This window comes from Castor canadensis, chromosome 5, assembly GCF_047511655.1.
Source record: "Castor canadensis chromosome 5, mCasCan1.hap1v2, whole genome shotgun sequence".
Taxonomy (NCBI): domain Eukaryota; kingdom Metazoa; phylum Chordata; class Mammalia; order Rodentia; family Castoridae; genus Castor; species Castor canadensis.
In genome coordinates, this window is record NC_133390.1 from 276,618 (window position 1) to 294,908 (window position 18,291).

At 46.4% G+C, this 18,291-nt stretch overlaps 1 protein-coding gene across 9 annotated transcripts in view; it reads right to left on the reverse strand.

Annotated features, from left to right (window-relative positions):
* Positions 1 to 18,291, reverse strand: part of Pcnt (pericentrin) — a 92,905-nt gene that overhangs the window by 22,051 nt on the left and 52,563 nt on the right. For 6 of the 9 annotated variants that reach the window (XM_074072442.1, XM_074072438.1, XM_074072437.1 and 3 more), the window contains 7 exons: positions 13,684 to 14,544; positions 12,714 to 12,890; positions 10,573 to 11,265; positions 9,756 to 9,858; positions 7,211 to 7,371; positions 2,348 to 2,512; positions 268 to 441 (listed from right to left, as the gene is read on the reverse strand). In XM_074072442.1, the coding sequence (XP_073928543.1) occupies positions 268 to 441; positions 2,348 to 2,512; positions 7,211 to 7,371; positions 9,756 to 9,858; positions 10,573 to 11,265; positions 12,714 to 12,890; positions 13,684 to 14,544 (2,334 nt within the window). The remainder of the gene's footprint in view (positions 1 to 267; positions 442 to 2,347; positions 2,513 to 7,210; positions 7,372 to 9,755; positions 9,859 to 10,572; positions 11,266 to 12,713; positions 12,891 to 13,683; positions 14,545 to 18,291) is intronic. The other 3 variants (XM_074072440.1, XM_074072444.1, XM_074072439.1) reach the window with 2 other exon arrangements.

Sequence of the window (18,291 nt, forward strand, 5' to 3'; positions counted from 1 at the left end):
AATATCTAGTGACCTGTGCACAGTGAACTTGGCACCTAGGGAGGGTCCTGGGAATTGATCTGCTAATTATGTGCAGGCCAGAGAGATTCAAGGGAGAATTCATAGAGCTCATCAGAGCTCACAAATGAAAGCACAGCATCACAAGAGGTTTCCATCACATTCCAAGGATGAGAAAAACATGTGAACCAAAATCTACATAGGCAACATTCCCTCACCTTCCCCAGCACAGCCAGGTAAATCAGGGCCCAGGCTAGGGCTACTGCTCACCTGCTCTTGGATAACCTTCTCCAGTCTCTCCAACAGGGAGCAGTAAGGCCCCAGGTCTGAGTCACCCGGTCTGGACTGCAGCTTGGCATTCAGAGTCTCCCGCTCCTTCTCAAATACCTCCTGCACAGCCTGCAGAAGCTCCCCACTCCAGACAAGGCGTGTCTCAGAAGGGTCCTACAAAGAACAAGCAAGCACCTCAGTGCCAAGGTGGTGTGCAGCTCAGTGATGGAGACTTGCCCAGAAAGTGAAAGGAATCTGCCTCACCCCCTTACCATCATAAAAACAAATAAAAGCCTCAGAGTTCAAACCAATACATACACACTGCAAGTGTTATATGGGCTAAATGTGTCCCCAGATTCATATATTGAGCCCTAACCCCAAAGTGACTGTCCTTGGAGATAGGGCCTCATTAAAGTTCAGTGAAGTCAGAGTGGGCCTGATCCCACAAGACTGTGGATTTATTTATAAGAACATTTAGAAGCTGGGCACTGGTGGCTCAAGTCTATAATCCTAGCTATTCAGGAGGCAGAGATCAGGAAGATCATGTTTTGAAGCCAGCTCCAGGCAAATAGTTCAAGAAGACACTATTTCAAAAAAAAAAAAAAAAGCCACCACAAAAAAGGTCAGGTGTAGTGACTCAAGTGGTAGAGTGCCTGCCTAAGCATGAGGCCCTGAGTTCAAACCCCAGTGAAGCCAAAAAAAAAAAATTTAGACACCTCTCACTGCTACATGAGACCAAGAGAGGATGAGGCTATCTGAGAATTGGGAATCAGCCATCACCAAAGCTGAACCATACTGAGGCTCTAAACTGACTCCATCTGTGGTGCTTTGTTATGGCAGCTGAGCAGACAGAGAGTAGAAGAAGCCACTCTGGCTAAAGGAGGCATGCATGTGCCCAGCATCACTTAGGGTGAGGCCAAAACCGCCACCATGAGAGAGATAATCATGGAAGAAGCTAGTGAGATATGTGCAAGCTTCTTTCCTTCTCTTCCTACTGCCATACCTATGGAACTCTGGTCTTGAGAGACCCATGGCTGTATGTGTGTGGCTGCCCAGTTGGACACTTAGCAGTCTCTAGAGGCCCATGGCCAGGAGCATGCATGTGGCCACTCAAGGACACAGTGGCATAGCCACAGTATGAGCAGGTCCTCAGCACCTGCATGCAGTACTATCTTCAGTGGATGGGCTGTTGATTTGTACACCACCAGAGAGAGCCAAGGGGTAAGTAATGGGGCAGGTGGTGCATCCTGCAGGTGTCAGCCCATGTGTCACATGTTCCAGCCATAGGGACATACCCCTTCCCTCCCACATGGCACTTTCATCCCAGCAGGAAAAAGCAGATATGAGGTGTGGAGAGATGGGATGGAGTAAGGAGAATGGTAACATGGGGCCCAGCCCAAAGCCCACCAGAGTCTTCACACCCACTCCATAGGCTCCAGCAGTCCCTGGAGATGAGGAAGGCCAGGGTCAAGGAAGCCTGGTATGAAGGAAGAGGGACCATGGTGTTGGTGTCCCAAGGTGAAGGCTGAGTTGGCACCCACAAGGCCTCCTATTAACCTGGTCCCTCTGGGCTCATGGCAAGTGTCTCAAGAGCCCTGACTGCCTCCCATGGCCCCCCCAGCACCTCCAGAACACATGGTCTGGGAGCTGTTCTCCGTCCCTTTTGTTGCACTGTATGAACCCTGTCCCTGTGCACAGGACCCTTTGATGCAGCCATCACTGGAAACACCTGATTTCCTTTGAAAAAAGAGGTTTGTGAGGTACAAATGAAACTGTTTTCTCAGACTGGGGTGTATCTCAGTGGTGTAGGTTTGTCTATCATGCCCAAGGCCCGGGGTACCATACCTAGCACCAAAAAAAAAAAAAAAAAAAAGTAGTATTTTCTCACTTACGGGAGTAGGGAGAGGGTTGTTGTTGAGACAGGGTCTTGCTGTGTAGCCCAGGCTGGCCTCAAACTCACTATGTAGCTCAGACTGGCCTCAAACTCAGTATCTCCTGCCTTGGCCTGCCAGCTGCTAGAATTATTGGCATTGCCACCACACCTAGCTTTTTCTCACTTACTGAACCAGCAGTTCCATACCTTCTCTTCTTTCTCAGGCACTGTCTCCAGTAGGCCTTGCCTCTCCCGCAGGCAGCCATCCAGTGGGGCACGTGGTTCACCCCTGCTCAGAGGACTGGGAAGGTCTTGGTTCTCTGACAAGGCCAATATCTGGTGGCTCTCTTCCAACACCATCTGCAGCAAAGCCTACAGTAGGGAAGAACAAGTCAGGAAAGGGGAAACAAGTGTGAAGCCACTGTCCATGTACTGTGCCATCAACACCCCAGGAGCAAGCACTGGAGGGATCATGGTCAAACGCTCTGTGTGCAGATGGATGGCCTCATACACAGCCTACCAGGCACCCACAGGCAGGTACCAAATCACCACCTCTGTCCTAACCACAAAGTCTTCAAACTTCCCCCCGAGCTTCCCAGACAACAAGGAAACCAGCCTGGATTTCCAAATAAGCAACTCCAAAGACACCCGCATAACTGACTCCGTTCCACTGCTCCCTCATAGGGACACTGTTCCTCCTCTACCTCTAGGCCAAGCATAAGGCAGGGCCTCAGGTCAGGAGCCGTGGTCAAGTCATAAAGACGTCTAGCATATCCCTGGCTCTCCTGGACACTAGGAGGAAGCCACACCAGGGTCACTCAAGGGCCTGTGGATGTGGCCCAGATGATAGCCAATACCAAGGGCCAACTGTGGGATGAAGGCGCCTGTACCACATGTGGGACACAGACAAAGCCACCCCCTTTCCACAGGTCTGTGAGTACAACCTGGTTTCCTCACACCACTGAGCCTGGAAAGCTCACTCCAGGCAAAGGGGCTATCTGTGCTGCTCACGGGGCTGACAGAAAAGATGGTGAGATGGCCCCCCCAGAGCCAGTGCAGGACCAACAGAGCTCAGAATCATCAAGACCAGTAACACGAAAGCTACAAAGTCTCATGCTTGGGACACTTTCAGCTTAAAAATACAAAGGGAGAGGGAACCACTGTAGTTAAAAATGGGGGAGTGCAGAATTAAGCAATAACAAGACCTATGATGGAATATAATCTAGATAACCAGTATTTTGATATAATACTAATCATATGACATCCCCCCAAAAAAGTAAAATATTCATAAAAATGCTGAAAACCAAAGTGTCTTACAATTACACAATTTACAAGTTTTCCTTTAAAAACAATGTATTTAGGGGCCAGGGTATCATTCAGAGGCAGAACACATTGCCTAGCATGCATCAGGTCCCAGGTTTACTCTCTACCACTAAAGTAAAAAAAAAAAAAAAAAAAAACCACAGTTCTACATAAAATGGGTGCAAATTGAAATCTCTGGGTAAGGGTGAGCCCGGTGGTGTGGTACTAGCAGGGCCCTGAGATGGCCTGGCCACTCGCCATCCATGCACAGCAGATGGGAAGAGTCAAGTCACTGCATTTACCCCATCTGAAAATGACTGGCCATTTTGTATTTGTTATCCACTTTTCTAGAGTTTATAATAAGGAAAAAGTGCATTTTAAAAACATCTCAAAATAGTTTCTGCCGGGTATTGAGGGGGTGGGGGTGGAGTGGGTGGTAAGGGAGGGGGTGGGGGCACGGGGGAGAAATGACCCAAGCCTTGTATGCACATATGAATAATAAAACAATAAAAAATAAAATAAAATAAAATAAAAACATCTCAACAAAAATCGTACGTTCTCCCTCATATGCGGACATTAGATCAAGGGCAAACACAACAAGGGGATTAGACTTTGATCACATGATAAAGCGAGAGCACACAAGGGAGGGGTGAGGATAGGTAAGACACCTAAAAAATTAGCTAGCATTTGTTGCCCTCAATGCAGAGAAACTAATGCAGATACTTTAAAGCAACTGAGGCCAATAGGAGAAGGGGACCAGAAACTAGAGAAAAGGTTAGTTCCAGAAGAATTAACTTAGAAGATAACACACATGCATGGGAAATCAATGTGAGTCAAGTCCCTGTATAGCTATCCTTATCTCAACTAGCAAAAACCCTTAGTCCTTCCTATTATTGCTTATACTCTCTCTTCAACAAAATTAGAGATAAGGGCAAAATAGTTTCTACTGGGTAGCGAGGGGGTAGGGGGAGGGGGTGGGGGAAGCGGGGTGAAATGACCCAAACATTGTATGCACATATGAACAAAATAAAAATTAAAAAAAAAAAATCTCAAGCTGAGGGCTGGCGGAGTGGCTCAAGTGGTAGAGTGCCTACCTAGCAAGTGTGAAGCTCTGAGTTCAAACCCCAGTACCACCAAAAAAAGTAAATAAATAAAAAAAAAACCCAGCTCAAACAGAAAACTTGTATTCCACAGCTTCACTGCCAGGTAACACATGTCTTTGCAGAGTTGGGTTCTCAGTAGAAAATCCACAGGGAGGTGGTCCTGGATCAGAGATGAGAGCCCTATAGCACACACACACTGGTAGCTCAACCCTCAGCACTAAGGCCTTTGGAGCCTGGGAATTCCAACCACAAGCTCAGTCACTACAGCTAAGCAGGTTCTAGAGCCTCTGCTCCAGGAAGTAGAAGCTGATGTATACACCTCACTCTACAGATGTCCCTCCATTCCTGCCCAGGGGTCCTGTTTATTTCTGCTGACCTACAACTCCTGGGGTGACCCCACTTTAGGTCACTTACCCATCCTCCACTCATGGGACCCTAGAGGTGACAAAGCTCAGGACCTCTGCTCAGGACCTCCCTTGTGCTTACCCAGCCTTCAACAGACTCCCAGTTTAGGGCTACTAGAGCAGAACTACAAAAGGGACCACACAGGTGGCCATATATGGGGACCACATGTGCTCAGGAGATGCTCAGGCAACAAGTCCCTTCCCCTCTGCTTTGGGAACAGTGCCAGCTGGCAGGGGCAGCAGCACACCCCTGTTGTACTATGACCATCACCATACACATGGGGCCAGTGGGGCACAGTGCAAGAGTAAACTATATTCTGGAAAGACAATCTAAAAATTCTTTTTAAATAAAAGGAAGCTCTGAGTTTGAAAAGTCTAAGAAATCTACCAAGAGCATCTCTTGGGACTCTTGGTTCTATGTGGTCCTGGACCAGTGAGTGGTCTCACCACAGTCTTGAGATTGCTTCAGGTACCTTCCCCAAGAGGCTAAGGCAAGAGAACTGTGAGTTCAAAGTCAGTGAAACACAGTGAAACACTCACTGTCTGAAGAAAAACAAAAACAGAAAATCAATTACTCCAACTTCCATTCTTTAAATGAGTAAAAGAAAGTTTTATTCTGATATCATTTCCAAGGTTTTTTTGTTTTGTTTTGTTTTTGTTGTTGTTTTTGTTTTATCATTACTGTGGTTTAAACTTAGGGCTCCAACCTGCTAGGCACTTGCTACCACTTGAGCTACAGCTCTTTTTTACTTTATTTTTCAAATAAGGTCATGCATCTTTGCCTGGGACCAGCCTCAAACTGTAGCCCTCCCACCCATGCTTCCCATGTAGCTGGGATCACAGGCACATGCCACTATGTCTGACTTTATTGATAGAAATGAGGTCTTTTTACCTAGGCTGGCCTTGAATGGCAATCCTTCCAATCTTTGCCTCCCAAGGAGCTGGGATTACAGGTGTGAGCTACCAGGCCCAGCCATTTCAGAGATATTAATGACATCAAAATTGTTTTGTTTAGCAAGGCATGATGGTGCATGCCTTGATCCCAGCATTCCAGAGGCTCATGCAGGAGAATATGAAGTTCAAAACAAGATCCTATCTCAAAAAAAACTTTGTTTAGGGGTACTTTTATTATTTGAATAAGAACAATAGTGGCATGATACCATTCACTTATTTAGCCATGTTTATGTCAACATTTTGTCATAAATGACCTGCTCAATGGCATCTAGTTGCTTCTCCCTCTCCTCTAAAGAGAACACTGCTCTACCCCAAAGTTCCCATGAAGCCAAGGAGACAAAGACATGCCAGTTCTGAGACTCCTCAGACAGCAGCAACAAAGGATTCCAGGGCCCCTATCTGGATGGAAGATGCCATTTGCGGGGCTAGCACAGGGCTGCAGAAATGGCCTTCGGGTACGGCTTACACCCACCTGAGCTGGCTCAGGATAAGCCTGGCCCAAAAAGCAGCCCAGGTGAGCCAATCATGAAAGGGGCAGCGTTTTCACTGGAGGAGGCAAATGCTCCGGTACAAGAGGCTGATAGGTCCCTTCTGCATTGCATACCTAACAAGTACATTGGTCTTCCTGCTGCAGAGGACAGATAGAATGCACAGGGTTGGTGGCCCTGTCAGTGACCAGGTGGGTTCCACCTCTCAGTGTGAACAATCAACCTAGGAAACGTCCTAGGCACTAGAGAGCAGGAGAGGCACCTCATTCCCATCTGAGCACCATCTTCAGAAGAGCACAGGTCTCTCAGACTCTGCTCTTCTCTCAGAAGCAGGTTTGGCAGCACCACTGGTGGGCCCTTCCATACAGCACCTGCACTCAACACCATGCTGTCACTCTCGCACTATTAAGGGCAGGTGACTGGGGGCCATGGCTCACATGCAGGCAGAGGGCAGCCTGGGCACAAGGACTGGACCTGATATCGGTCTCCGAAACCAACTAAAAACAAAACACAATCACTTCCTAACAGATGGTCCTAAATTTTATTATCTAAATTCAGGAAGAATCCATTTCCTGTGTCATTAGCACATGCGCACTTAAATGCTAGAGGAAGAGTTGGCCCCTACTATGACCACAGAGCCCCTCAAACAGCAGCTTCTCTGTCTACAAACACTCACCTGAAGCATAAAATCAGAACCACACTTGAGCCAGCAGAGCCCATCAGTGCAGGGCTCAAGCATGGCGATGTGGCCTGGCACAAACAGATGTGAAGTACCTGTGGAGTGACCACCCCTGGGTGACTCTCCCAGTCACCCCTTACCTTCACATGCTTCGAGTGGATGTCCTTCTCCTTCATCACTCCTAGTGACCGTCGAAACCCTCCAGAGGTGGGAGCAACAAAAGCAGCCACAGAATCAGAGGTGGGAGCCTCAGGTCCTCCTAGACTCAGGGTCAGCATTGCACCAACACCTGGGCAGTCACCTGAGAGCACATAGGGTCAGGGGCTGAAGCCACAACACCAAGTTCCAGTGACAGCCATGGCTCCTCACACTGAAGAAAACATCCATGAGCACCAGGCAAAGGCATTTAAAATATCTTTTAAAACATAATTAAGATGAGGATAACACACATTAAAAGTAAGGAAAAGCTTATTTTGTATGTTCAACATTTAATGTTCATGACTTACACCTCAGGAGTATCCCAGCTTCTTACAAAGACGCAACTGTGCATCCCATAGACCACCAACCCCAAGCAAGTATTCAAGAGCAGCCAAATTGCACAAAGGGCATATGCACTTCACATCCAATGAGGGAAGTGAGAGATCAGTAGGCAGAGGGCACCAATTGCCAGGTGAGGCTGGGTGCAGCTACATGGGTAGGAATGTCTGATCTGGAAAAGGCGAACATGCCTCACTTGGGATAAAGTGGAGCTAGGGACAGCCCTGAACACAGTCTAGAACTTGGGGCACACCAGGCACCTCTGGTGCCTCAAAACCTCCCAGGAGTGCATAGACCCATCTTTAGGCCTACAACTTTCTGCAGCCCAGAACAGCCTTCAGGGACTGACAGGCCATAAGGCACAAGGGTGATGCCTAGGGGAAAAGCTGCCCCACAAGTACTCAGCCCCCAGTATGCAGCTCCAGACTCAGGCAGAGGGTGAGGATGTCCAGAAACAAGGCCCTGCTGCAAGGAAATCCTCAGACACACAAAAGAAATGTTCCAACACAAAGCAGAAAGATCACGCAGGGAAGATGTAAGGTGCAGCAGACAGCAGAAAAATTACAATTAATGTCTTCAGGGAAACAAGGGGCACATCGTTCATGAAACAAGGAAATGAAGCTGCAAGAGAAAGGAGCAGCTGGGATTGTGGGACATGCTCAGAAACTCAAAGTGCAAGAGCAGAGATGTAAGTGCTCAGCCCAAAAGTCAGGAAATTAAGTTCTAAAAAAAACAGAAACAAAATTCTCAGAAATGAAAACCAAAAAAAGTAGGAAGAGAGAAAAAGACAATTAAAAGATCCAGTCCTGGAATGCCAATACTTCATTCACAAGAATTACTGAGAGGAGAAAGCCCATAGTAAAAAAGAACAAAGGGATAACACAGAGGAAGTTCTCAGAGACACTCAACCCTGACCAAGCAGGTCCTGTATGTCACCCGGGGTGCAAACCTGAGGGATAAGGCAGCAAGACAGTCTGAAGGTCCAGGAGTCTGCACCAAGACAAAACAACCTGCAAACACCAGAGAGGCAGGAAAGTTCTCAAAAAAAAAAGTATCTGCCATAAGCCTTTTCTCCCGAAGCTTCATTAAAATAAAGACCACCAAGAAAGGACAAGGAGCCCAACGGATGTCCACAGCATGAGCTGTGTGGGATGGCTCAGACAGTGTTTACGCTCAGGAATCATATGGATGGACTCTCATTGGTGCACACGATAGAACATGGAGCAAGGAAAAATGCAAGTGTAGGAGAGGACACACACCCTGCTCAGCTGAAGACAGGACATGCTTCCATAATGCTAATGCTCACCGAAATGAGACACAAGGCATACACAGGCCACTGTAGTATAACAAGAGAGTTGAAGCAAGGGGAGTACATGGCTACAGTGTCTAGATGCTATTTTTTTTTTTTGGAGGTGGGGCTGGGTTTTGAACTCAGGGCTTTGTGCTTGCAAAGCAAGCATTTTACCACTTGAGCCACAGCTCCAGTCTATTCTGCCCCACTGGAGATGGGGTCTACGAAATATTTGCCTGGGCTGGCCTTGAACCACCATCCTCCCAATCTCAGCCTCCCAAGTACCTAGGATTACAGGCATAAGCCACCGGCACCCAACTAGATGCTATTTTAAATAAGCAGATATGATACTCAGGGAACAACGATCCCAAGCTGAGTTGAGGATTGGGAGATGCTGCACATGGAGTGCTAAACACAAGTCACTCAACTGCTCAAGCCTCATGCCCACAACTTAGAATGAATGAAAAACAACTGCCACCTCTGCTTTTCTCCAATGTCAGTGTCTTAAAACCCAGACAGGGACAGAAGGAGCATCCCTGTGTCGACATGAGTGAGGTGGAGTGACGTCTCTGTGAAGGACACCTTGGGATAATAGGCACATCCAAGTAAGGTCTGAAGATGAGATACTGGCCTCAGATGGAGATGAACTCCTGGCACAGAGCATTATGCTAGACCTGAACTCCATGAAACACAGAGTGACATACTGAGAACCAAATGGCAGCAGGTCTGTGACTTTAACTCCAGAGCACAGGTGTAGGACACCATGCATGTGGCCAATGGGACATGATGGGGAGGAGTTCCTTATACTATCCTATACTCTAAAACCGCCAAAAGAAAAACAGAAATGACTGACTCACTTTTTTCATTTCCATTGCTTCTTCCTTCTAACCCAAGAGGAGGGGATCTTAATGGCTCTTGAGAATCAAAGGTTGTTATGATAAAGTCTTCGATGTCCTTCTCCTGTTAACAGACAGACTTTTAGATGATCACAAAATAGCAACATATATATCACAGAGCTGAACTTGCCAGATGGAAACCTTCTAAGGCCAGAGCCTTAGAGCCCAGATCAAAGCTCTCAGAACTTGTGAGCACTCTGAGTCTATGTGCTTCCAAAAATTTAGATTCACCACAGCACTTCAGGAATATTTTTAAAGTAGCCACTATCAAGTATCACAGATTCTTAAAATTTCTGCATAAAATGAAAGTATGTGGATAGTTCAGATAACACGTATCCCCTAAATTACTTTTTATTTTATCTTACTCAAGATATATAAAATTCCAAAATTAATGTTACTAATAAATAACTGGCATGCTCTTAAAATAAATCAGCATCATATAAGCAACTTGTGCTGTATGCAATATTACTGAAAAAGGAGCCCTTGTGCACATTACACAGGAAGATGGGTTCATGACTGCACTGCTCTTAAGAACTACATCAGAGTGAGTTTCTGAGGAGGCTGCTACTCCTCACATTTCAAAAATGACTGAAGGGATCTAAGTGTCCCATGCCAGTCAGCTATTTCACTGACTGACCCCACTACAAAGCCAGTCTCTCCAGGAATTACAAGGCACCTGGCTGTCAGCTGAGCCAACAATGGTGGTGCTGTGACTTATCCCCACGGGAACACTGGCCAACCCTTAAAACACTGCACAGGAGTGCAGGGAGGCACCTACCAGGGCTGTCCTGTCCACATGGTGCTGCCCAGCAGATGGAGCCACCACCCACTGTGGGGCCGGTCCTGCTGCTGACCTGCCTGGGTAACAAAGCAGCCCAGACGCATCGGCCCATAGCAGGGAGTCTGTCCGGTCCTGCGGGGAGGTGTCAGCACTTTGCAGGCTCACAGCATCTGAGCAAGGTGTCACAGGGAGACTGGGCTGACGCTCAGGGGTCAAGTCTTTTCGGAAGACCTCGGGGGGGCTCCAAGAAGACAGGTCCAGTGCCCTCACACCATCCTTCTGGGGCTCAGCCTCTTCAATGTGGAAGGAGCTGCTATGCACACTAGTTTGTAAGGAAAGAGGCTTATCCTTCAACACTAACTTTTCTTGAGTTAGAAAATCTGGCATTTCATTTTCCATCAACTCTTGGTTTTTAGTAATACCACTTAGATCCCATGTGGCTTTGTCGATATTAAACATGTCAACAGGAGGTGAGGCATCTGTTTCTTTGCCATTGTGGGAATCATCACTGGAACCATTTTCTGCTGGGCATGGCGATGCTGAGTGCTGCTGGAACTTAAGGTGTTCCATGTGGATGTCCTGGAAGGCCATAGAATATACCAGACAGTTCAGTTTTTCCTGAAGTTGTTTCACCTGAGCTATGAGGTCAACACTCCTCAGCTGACAATCTTCTAGTTGCTTTTCCTTACCCTACAGGAGAAAGTACAGATACAAAGTGAAGCAGCTGGACTACAGGATTGCAGGTCATCCTACCACTATCTGTCTGGTGTCTATGAGAGTTGAGTGCAGAGAAGGAACACCGATGGCTGAGGGCCACAATGAGAGCCCTGTAGTCCCTCCAGACACTGAAGATTCCAAGTTAGTTTAATTTCATGAAAAACGGAATCAGGCAGAAAACTCTGCCTACAAGACAATTGTCACAACCTATTTCTGTAGTAATTTACTGAAGATACAAGCTTTTTTGATGTGAAGGAAAAAAGGAGTAGTAGAAGGTTTTATATGTAAACACTGAAGAACAAAGTGTTGTAGTTCTTGTAAAACAAAGTGTTACAGTTCTTGTAACAAACGTGTAGTTTCCTCATTAGTGTACACTGAGAACGTGATGCCTGCTTAGGGCTGGCCCTCAAGTTCACATTGACGGGGGGTTTGCGCACAGAGCTATGAGAGGCCTCTGCTCAGTCTCCTGAGAGTGCTTGATGGGTACTCAAGACAGACTCACACATCTTCTCTCACAAGTCTAGCGCAGGCCCAGAAATGCTCTTAGCACAGGTACTGAGGATTGGGAATTCATAATCTCTCAGGCCTCTCAGATAAATGAGGTGTACACAGCATGCACAAGAGTGAGCTGGGAGGTCCAGGCCTCCACCTTCTCTAAGGACCCAGCACAACATTCACACCAGAGGGTCCACAAAGGGCTTCAGCACCATATACACCACATTTGGGAAAACAAAACAACCAATCAACCACTTTAAGTTTTAAGAGTCAGAATGTGGTGAAGGAGTTTGTTATGGAAGCAGCACTGAGGAAGAGATGGCCATGGGGCATTTAGACTGACCAGGAGAAACCTATACTAACAGAGGCATTAACATGTGAAACACACGATACACTCCCTGGCAGCCACATCCAAGAAGGGGGTCACTGGGTGCACAAGGCCTGGGAAACACTGCCATCTGCCTTCTTGTTATATCTCCACCCTACAATAATCTGAGGTTGCTAAAGTGCAGCCTTCTTCTCCAGCGAAAAGAAGTCAACCTTTCCTGAGTTAAAAATATGGAGGGGGATGGGGTGAGTGAACCCTGAGACTCAAAAAATAAATCTGAAGCCTTTCAAAATCAGACTGACTCTGATGGAAACAACAGTTCTAAGCCAGTGTAAAGCCATAGATGCTATTTGGTCCTCCCATGAAAAATACCCAGCTACTCAGACCACAGGAAATGTGTGTGTCCCTAAATAAAGCTTGCAGGAAACCTTAGAATGGACAAGGAGCAGAGCAGACAACTCAAAACCTGCCACTGTGTGCAGCCCACAGGCCATTCCCACCTCAGCACAGTGAGGCTGGGCCTGGGGCACACACACACCGAGCCCTGCCCACCTTATCCCCTCCATGCACATCCACACCCTAACCACAGCCCGCATACCTGCACCGCTTCTGCCACCTTGTCACTATCCATGTTCAAGCACATTTCATTTTTCACCAAGAGCAGCTCTGCCTCTAGCTGTCTCTGGCACACTGTGAGCACCGACATCATGCTTTCTGCTTTGTGCAGACCGGAGTCCTTCAGCGTCACCAGTACTTTGGCAGGCTGCAGATTGTCCTTGACCAGAGGAAATGGTAAGGATGCTTATGAAGTCAGAGGTGGATTAGAGGCTCAGCTGCCCTCAGACCACCAGAGCACTGAAGTCACACACATCAGAAGGAAGATGTGCCCATCTCTGCTAACTGCCTACTGCCAGTAAGCAGCATGCACACCAGACTAAGGACTCTGATAAGAGGACTCCTTGCAGCAAGACAACTGCAGGGCAGGGCACAGGGGCATCTGGGAATGGGAGCTGGTGGGGACAGTGGGCAGCTAATCCTAAAGCTCTACTCAAGGAAAACTGGAATATTTTTAAGAGACAATTCACAGAGGCCCCTCTGTTGCAAAATGAAATGAGCTTAAAACAGCTTTCACGGGAAATACTTGTTAAAAGATAAAACACTTCATTAGAACCAGATAGAGAAATTAATGCCAAGTGACCTGTGTGTCACCATACAGTCCCCATAGTATTAAAGGAAGAACTGCTTTCAAAGTGTAACTGACTGAAGTGATAAGTTTAAAGCTGTACAAGATAGTGAGACCCAGCATGATTTGTTGGGGGAGCCCAGATAGGCCCCAGGCAAGCCCAAATTCCAAGCTCCTTTCTCTGCCCTGCCAGGGGACACCAATGATGGCAGTATCCCTACTGTCCAGCACAGAAAGAAGTCACTGAAGTTAAAAGACATACACAGGAGGAAAGTAAAAACAATTCAGCATCCCACCTCCCTGCCCATCCCCAGCTGGCTTCCCACATCCCAGATACCCAGGGGCACTAGCCAGCTTCCCATAGCCCTCAGGAAAAGAGGCCTACCCATTGGCCACAGCCATGGGGGGCTGAGGTCGGCCGCCTGCTACTGCTGCCCTGTTCCAGTTGACCATAATGCTCAGCCTGTCTGTCTGCATGAGGGTGCGGGCGGTGTGCCACCCCATGGGCCTGCTGCTGGTCCAGCTCCATCTGGCACCTCAGGAACCGCTGGTGAAGCACCTGCAGCTGGTGGTTAAGGCGGGCACACTGCACTCGCAGCTGCTGCAGCTCGGGAGGCTCACCCGGGGCACCCAGAGGCTGCTGTTCCAGGGTGTAACAGAAGCGTGCCAAGGCCAACAGGATAGCCTCCAGCTCGATGGTGTGAGCCTCTTTCTGCTTGTTCATAGCATCAATCTCCAAATCTCTCTGGACAATGACTGCTTCCTTTGCCTTCAGGACAGCTTCAAACTCCTGGATCCGGGAGGCCATGCCCCCCACCTCAGCCTCCCTGAGGGCCACACTGTGTTCTAGTTTTACTAGCTGCTGCGAGGCAGCCTCCTCTGCAGTTTGTAGGCGCTGCTGCAGTGCCTCTAGGGCCTGGCTATGTCCTTGGGCCTGTTCGGCTAGCAGCTGGCCCAAGGTCTCCTTGGCCGCAAGCGCAGCTTCTAGCTCAGTCCGCAGTGCTTGACCACTTGGGCCCTCGCCCTGGAAGCAGAGTAGCTCGCTGTGGAGACTGTCAGCCTGACAGTCACTGAGCTCATGCACCATGGGCCCCATGTGGGTCAGTTCACTCTGCAGCTTTTCAATGACTTCATGGAGCTGTTCAATTTCTTCTGCTTTATCCTTCTGTAATCGTTCTTGGTTCTCTTGTAAATTTTCAATGATACCTTTCAGCTCTTCAACCTCAGAACTTCTGCTGTACATAACCTGAAGAGAAAGCATGTGTCAGAGGCCAATCACAAATGGACCAGCCTCAGAGCCTCCCAGCACAATGAAGTAGAAAGGTCTGACAGCCTGAAAAACAAAACTAACACCATTACCAGATGACCTGCGGTATGTGGAAACACAAATGCTCTACTCCAGTTGCTTAGTGCACAGAGATGGGATGCAGGCACCACTCACCATCTTTCCAGCACTTCAACTCTAAACATCTAGACTTAGGAGGAAACTCTTCACTTGGCCCCTTTTTGGTTAAGGATGGCTACCACCTTTTAACTGTTTATTTTGTGAATATTTAAATGACTTGATTTGTCTGACTTTCCTGAAAGAGCCTTTAGAATAAAAGTGAGGAAACTGGCTAGAGGATCTGCATCAGTGAATAAATGCTGCCTTCTATCCACATGACTGCATACACTCAGTCATGGCTCCAATGTCACTGTCTTGGAAACCATAAGCACTAGGCTTCACCAGGCATGGAAAAACATATTCAACTTGTGGTGTTTATATAGTCTTGGACAAGGTAAGTAAAAGTTGCAACTTAGATATTAAATATCTTTCCAAACCTATAAAAAGAGTAAGTGAAAAATCAGCATTGAAATGGATGCCAATGTGGCTCCAAACTCCAGTCTCTTAAGATAACATCACTGGTAGTGATAGAAAAATAGAAAAATTGTGTTCTAGCTAACTACTTTCAAACAATGTGTTATAGTCTAATGCTTTGTTTCAAAACATTGAGGGCTTCATAACACCTGATTTGATAGACCTACTTCATAATTACTTCAGATCCAAAAATAAACCTGGCCCATAATAAAAACAACAAACTGGCATACACCATGTATGTATTTATTATGTGTGAATACAATGTTATACATGTAAGAAAAGTAAAGTCCTAGATGCAGCCAGGCACTGGTGGCTCACACCTGTAATCCTAGCTACTCAGGAGGCAGAGATCGGGAGGATCAAGGTTCGAAGCCAGCCCAGGCAAGTAGTTCCCAAGACACTATTTCAAAAAAACCCTTCACAGAAAAGGTCTAGTGGAGTGGCTCAAGGTGTAGGCCCTGAGTTCAAACCCCCAGTACTGAAAAAAACCAAAAACCTACATGTAAGGAAAGACCCTCCTGTGCATATTCAGCTATTTTGCTCACCCTCCCATGTGTGTACACACCAGACCTCTGCACTGTGCTGCATAAGGGGTCTTTAAGGGTGGTTCTGACTATGTGCGATGTTTGCTTACTTACCAAATGTACTCGCTAAACTAGGGTAAAGGGTGTGCACCATAAAGTCATAAGCAATAAATATGACATTCAAATACTAGAACTATCACACAAAGGTGTCTGTAAAACACTAAAATCTAAAATCAGTCCTCTGAGAGTGTGCAAGTGGAGTGGAGCAGAGCAAAGAAGAGAAGAAACAAGTGAGGGTGCCAAAGAAAAAGGAACTTGAGGCTGTGGAGCAAAGAAAAAGGTAGATCCCATAATGAGAAAACACACATTGGGGTCTCCCTGGACATGATGTGGCTACTCCCTGTTTTCTCTGTTCATAGGAGTCCCCCTCATAACCCCCAAATACAGGACAGCACCTCGTTGAGGGATACCTGCCCTCTAGGCAGAGCTGCAAAGATGGCTCACTCCACCCAGGGAGGGGTTTGATCTATGGAGCACTGTACCCTTGTCAAGCACAGCTGTGGCTCTGTTTGTCCTGGAAGAGTCAGCACCAGCAGGGGGACTCTGGCACAAGAAGGTAGGACTAGCAAATAAGCTGGGAAAGGGAAAGTCAGATCAAGCCTGGAGCTCCACAGTGGAAGGGGATAGATGTTCCTCAGATTGGCCTTCATGAAACGTGACAGGTCATATCCCACCTGCCAGCAAGATCACAAGGTTATATCTGAAGACATAGCAGAGGCCACCAGATTGTGGAACTGTTTACCTTGAGGCTATACACTTGGGCAACACAGTCTGACCAGGCCCAGGAGAAGAAAGTAGGGCAGTCACACTACAGACAGCAAGAGAGCAAGGGAATTTCTAAGACAGAAAAACAGAGAAGGAAATTCCCAAGCTCCATTTGCCAACTCCATCCATGTTTCAGTGGATGCCAACAAACAGTGGAGGGACAGGATGCTATCTTTGCAGGCAAGACAAACCATGCACTACTCCACCATGCTGGCTAACACAAAAACAAAAGTCTTAGCACTCTTCAGAGTCCCCACAACACAACTTGCAGAATGTCCTATATGCCAATAAAACCACTCGAAATAATAATAAAAAGAAAGGTAGCTGGACACCAATGGCCCAAGCCTGTAATCCTACTTACTTGGGAGGCAGAGATCAGAAGGATTGAGGTTTGAGGCCAGCTCAGGCAAATAGTTAGCGAGACACTATCTCAAAAATACCCAACACAAAGAAGGGCTGATGGAGTGGCTCAAGTAGTAGAGTGCCTGCCTAGCAAGTCTGAGGCCCTTAGCTCAAACCCCAGTACCACAAAAAAAAAGAAAAAAAAATTGTAAATCAGGAACACAAACCAGCTCAGAAGAGAAAAAGACAACCAATGGAAACCAGTCCTGAGCTGACAAAGAGGCCTAAATAGCAAACAATGGTGTGGAAGCAGATGTGACCATTGTGCTCAAGAACATAAAGTATGCTCACAGTAAACAAAATAAACCCAAGGTAAGTAAAAGGAAGTCAATGATAAAAATAAGGTAAGAAATCAAGAAAAAGGAAAAACAGAAAACTAACAAATGCAAATGCTGGTTTGAAAACATCAATAAAATTGATATACTCTAGGCAGAAAGACTTCAAGAAAATACAAATTCCCCAGTATCAGGAATGAAACAAGGGTCATTAATGCAGAACTTGCAGATATTTACTAGTGAATAAAGAAATGGTTAATAAAATTAATAATAAAAGATTAGACTTCTTTATGCCAAGAAATTTGATAACTTTGATGAAATGTATAAATTCTTTGAAAAGTACAAGTTACCAAAATGAATACAAGATGAAACTAATTTAAATACCCCTATACCTATTAAAGAAACTGAATTATGAAAAATTTCCCCACTTAAACTCCAGATGGCTTCACTGCTTATTAAGACATTCAAAGAAGAAATGGAGGAAGTGGGAAAGTTTACAACTCAGTTCAAGACCAGCATAGTTTGCACAACAACTGAAATCTTACAGAAAATGAAAATTATGGACCAGCATCTCTCATAAACACATATGCAAAAGCCATTAAGAAAACATTACCAAATCAAATCCCATAATATATTCAATATATCATAAAGGTAGGGCATTACCACCTTGTAGGGTTTATCCTACATAAGGATATGTGACATAAGGTGGGTTAACCCTCAAAGAACTTGATGTAATTAACCCTATTGGTACAATAAAAGAGAAGAATCAGAAAAAGCAAACTAGAAATATATGGTACTTCCTCAATTTGATAAAAGACCCCCATGAAAACCTACAGCTCATGAGCTTCCTGGTGAAAAATCAAGCACTCCTACGATCCAGGCAAGGAATGCAGGACCACTCTCAATGGTGTCATCTATCTTTGCAGTGGAGATGCTGGACATTGGATAAGGAAGGAGAAAGAAAGGTTGGGAGGAAGCAAACCACCTTTATAAAGATGGTACAATTACATGGTCTTATACACAGAAGCCTGAGGAATCTACAACACAGTGATAAGGTAAAGAATTCCACAAAGGAGCAGGATACCAGGCCAATATGCAAATTTTTTACA